Source organism: Cornus florida, unplaced genomic scaffold, assembly GCF_030987335.1.
Source record: "Cornus florida cultivar Cherokee Brave unplaced genomic scaffold, ASM3098733v1 CherokeeBrave_3.0.0_Hap2_Chr06, whole genome shotgun sequence".
NCBI classification, from domain to species: domain Eukaryota; kingdom Viridiplantae; phylum Streptophyta; class Magnoliopsida; order Cornales; family Cornaceae; genus Cornus; species Cornus florida.
In genome coordinates, this window is record NW_026775576.1 from 102,766,150 (window position 1) to 102,770,495 (window position 4,346).

At 31.7% G+C, this 4,346-nt stretch overlaps 1 protein-coding gene across 1 annotated transcript; it reads left to right on the forward strand.

Moving 5' to 3' along the window:
* The first annotated feature begins 1,345 nt into the window (after positions 1 to 1,345).
* LOC132314737 (uncharacterized) lies at positions 1,346 to 1,810 on the forward strand. Its single transcript, XM_059813559.1, has one exon. The coding sequence runs from the start codon at positions 1,346 to 1,348 to the stop codon at positions 1,808 to 1,810; it is 465 nt and encodes a 154-aa protein (XP_059669542.1).
* Positions 1,811 to 4,346: the final 2,536 nt, after the last annotated feature.

Here is a 4,346-nt window from a genome sequence, read left to right on the forward strand (position 1 = left end):
GAAATAGTCGGGTTAATTGCACATTTTGTATATCACAGGAGCATTTTTTTTACTTAATCCTATATATTTTGAATAGCAAAACCTTATATAAATATGAAAACAAATACAATAATAATAAATAAATAAATAAATAAAGATGGCATGTCCTACTACCTAAAAATCTAGCAAATCATTATCGTATTAGTAGAGTGGGGTGGGGGAAAATAAAAAGAAAAGAAAATACTAAGGTGTGTTTGGATGGGTTGATTTGAAGGGATAGGGAGAGAAAAGAAAGGATAGGGTGAAAGTGTGTTTGGGTGGGTTAAGTGGAGAGAAAAAAGATGATAGGGAGGAATAGAGTATCCCTCATTTGGTTTCTCTCCCAATTTAAGAAGATAAGGAGAGAAAGGATAGTGGAGTAAGTGATTAATTAATAATATCAAAAATACCCTCTACAAATCAATATACATAAAAATTATTCCATTTATGTCTCAACTTTGTCATAGATGAATTTCTTGTTTTTCTTGTTAATTTTCAGTGACTAGTAATAATTTTGTGATAAATGAATTTATTATTTTTCTTATTAATTTTCAGTGACTAGCAATTATTTTGTGATACATGAAGGGGGTTTCTTTATATGGGGCTACTTCTTTAAAAAAATATAAATATATATATATATTGAATGTGTGCTGTGCAGTGTGTGACTCTGTGTGTCTACATATATTGGCGATGTCAGATTTTTGGTAATGATCTTGCAATTGATTATTATTTTTTTGCATAACTAGTGCTATTGTAATGTCTGAATCTGTGGTTTTAATTTGGGTTGTGGCGAAGATGAATGATTAGTTCTATATGTGACATAAGAAGCTTCACCATTTGCATTTTTTTCTTAATTCTTTTTCTTTTTTTTCTTTTATTTTTATCCATTATATTGAACTAACAGAAAGAAATATTCCAAAATATTCTATGTGAGATTTTAGAAATGGATAATATGTGAAGTAATTATGAAAGAGTAAGACAATAATTTAGTCACTATTATTTCTTTTCTTTCCTCTCCTCTATCTTATCCAAAATAAGTATAACTATCATTTTTTTTTCTTTTCTCCCCTATCTATCCAAATACGAATAAAAACTATTAATATCTTTTTTTTTTTCTCTCTTAACTAATATTATCATTTCTTTTCTTTTCTTTTTCTTTTCTCCTCTATTTATCCAAACACACCCTAAAAGAATAGAGACCAAACTTTGGAGGTTGGTAGAATGAACCTTATAAATAAGGGTCTCCCCTCTACATTTTGGACACAACTCCTCTGCAAACCTAGCCTAGACGTACATTTTATAAAAACCCAACTAACAAACAGTAGAAATGGCTTATCCTTCCTCCTCCATGTTCTTTTTCCTGTTTGGTGTTGTGTTAATTGCTAGCACAACCCCAATGGCTCATGGCTCCATCACCCTCACTAACCTTGTCATGGCACAAATCAACGTACTTGGCCGCGTTGCTTGTTCCATCAATGGAAATGGAAATTCCTCGACTCCTGGTGTGGCTGGAGCTGTCCTGACCTTATCTTGCAATGGGTCCCAAACTAACCTTGGCCAAGCCGTGACTAACACCACCGGATTCTTTAACGTCGTTCTTAACGCCGTCGATGGCCTTCTCTTTGATCCATCCGCATGCTCCGTTAATGTCAACCTTCCGCTCCTCAATTGCTACGTTTCGCCTCCCACTGGAACCCTTCGATCAGCTGTTAACCTTCTCAACATACTTCCATCCACGGTGGGTCAAGTTGCCACCTTGGTATCTGGATTATTTGAAGCTGTGCCTACATAATTATTACGTACGTACCCTACTATATATAAACTTCTCCATTTGTTTTTAAGGGTCGTGTATTACTACTTTTGTTTGTTGTTTTTCAAAGAAAGGTGTTCTCTAAAGACCCTAATTCATGCACCTACGTAATGAAGCTACTATATAGGAATATATATGTATGTAACTTCATTCTTACCCCAAAAAAAAGAAAAAAAAAATGGGGGTAAGTTCCTAAAAGTAGTGAAGAGGGACTCTGAGTGATGCCATGTAATGTGTGATGGATTATAAAAATAAGGAGAAGTACGTACGTGAATCATATATATGTTTACTTATCTCTGTGTATCTTTGTTCAATATGAACTTTGTGTACACTTTGCTTTTAATCTCTGTGTTGTGTACTATCTCAATAAATTATGTATTATTTCTGAATTGTGTTATTCAAGTTCAAGGAACATATGGACTCTTCTAGCAAAATTATTTGTTATCCAGCATAATTTTATCCTTATGGTTTACAATATATATATGTAGATCAGTTTATTATATTATTACCAAAGGTTATACTCTAATGATATGTTATTTATCTCACAAAATGGAATGTGTTAAAGTTTCTTGTCGGGGAACTTTTTGTTTGGAGCTTTGGATCGATCCAATGCCCCCAATCAGCTTTTTTGTTGTATTAATTTTTTATGTCGACTATTTTTCAAAAAATTGTATAAATATATTATCCCGCAAAATTATAAGAGATCACTTGGTCTTAAAAGCAAACACAAAGACAATTAGGGGAAGAGAGAGAGAAGCACATTTGTGCAAGTTAATGAGTACGTAAGTTCTTCTTCCTACATGTCCTAGAAATGAAAATTTGTGGAGGACAATCTTAAATGTGAGAAAGTATAAAATGCCTCGGAATATTTACCAGTGGCATTCCATCGACATATAAATTCTCAATTTTTTTGTATATTAAGACAAATTGAGTAAAAATTTTTATGTCTATACGTGCATTGAATGGGATATCAGGTATCTTTCTTCCTTTACATTCAAAATAAAAACAAAGGGAATCCTCAACTTGGTTTCGTGCTTGCGTTCTATTTTTAAAAAGCCAGTACACTTCAAATTAAAATAAAATAAAATAAAACAAAGACAAGGTAGCCAACCAACAAAGAATCGAGAATCCGACATCACGGACCTCAAACATGGTTCGTTTTGGTTCCACCTTTTTCCAAATATCTAAAATCACGCGTGTCAATAACATGGTTCGTTTTGGTTCCACTTTTTCCAATTATCTAAAATCAATTTTGAACACCAACTATCAACATGAATGGAGTTGGGCCAAAGAATCTTTTGCCTAGCAATATAACCTTTCTATCCTCAAAGACAAGAAAATGGATGGGTTTGAACTCGGACGTGAGCAAAAGTGTGTGTTTTTGTTCTATCATTCAGGATAAAAAAAAAAAAAAAAAAAAAAAAAAAAAAAAAAAAAAAAAAAATGGAGCTAGGGTTAGGATATGAACAACTCAATGGAGAAGTACATCAAATGTGCTCTCTCCATCATGGTCAATGTCTTTTTCCTTGCATGCTTAATTGGGTGCATCACAAAAAGTAGTACTTATATATGTGCACAAAAAGTAGTATCTATGTGGATAAAAATGGTACTTCTATTTATATCCAAAATAAAAATGGTACTTGATGACAAAAAGTGATATATGCGTGCACAAAAAGTGATATCTATGTACTTAAAAAAGGTAACTTTAGACAAATGAACAGTATTTTTTTATGTTCATATATGTCAGCATGTTAGTCAATTTCATTTTTTCAAAATTAAAAAATTTTGACTCCTTCAAATGATAAATATTAACACCATTTATATATAATAATTCCTTACACTTACACCATTTTATTATATGATCTATTACCTTCTAAACTAAATCTCTCTCCGCCAACCTCCAAACACCTATAGCAAAGTGTTTACCTTCTAAACCACTCTACTACACTGATGTGGGACCTCTTTACTATAGTGAAGTGTTTCTATTAGTTGGACATGATAAATCTTGTCATATTTGCTTTGTAATGAGCTTCTTTAAGTTTCTTTTAAGGGTGACAATTCGTATTTGCGGGTCATAATCATATCGTATCAGTTTAAGAGTATTTTACTAAATAACTCAACCTGAACACGATTCATTTAATATTCGTGTCAGAAATTCTCAACACTAACCTTACCTGTTTATTAAACGGGTTACACGTGTAACCCGTTTAATGACCTATTTATTATAACAAAAAATTATATTATTCAAATTATTGATAATACTCAATCAAACAATAAATATTAGAAAAATATAAGTTTTAATCTATCCAAATTATTAAATACACTCTAGTCTACAAAAGAATAAATTATAAGACACAAATTTAGATAATTATTTTGAAACCTAAATATAAATTTATTTATGACATATATAGTTAAACGGGTATAAAATGGTTACACAGTTGAACCACCTCAGTTCAAATACGATACGATTAATTAAACGGGTTATTTGTGTCTACCGTTTATGATCCGAATTCATTTA

Coding starts and splice junctions, on each gene's coding strand:
- LOC132314737 (XM_059813559.1), top strand. CDS start 1,346: ATGGCTTATCCTTCCTCCTCCATGTTCTTTTTCCTGTTTGGTGTTGTG.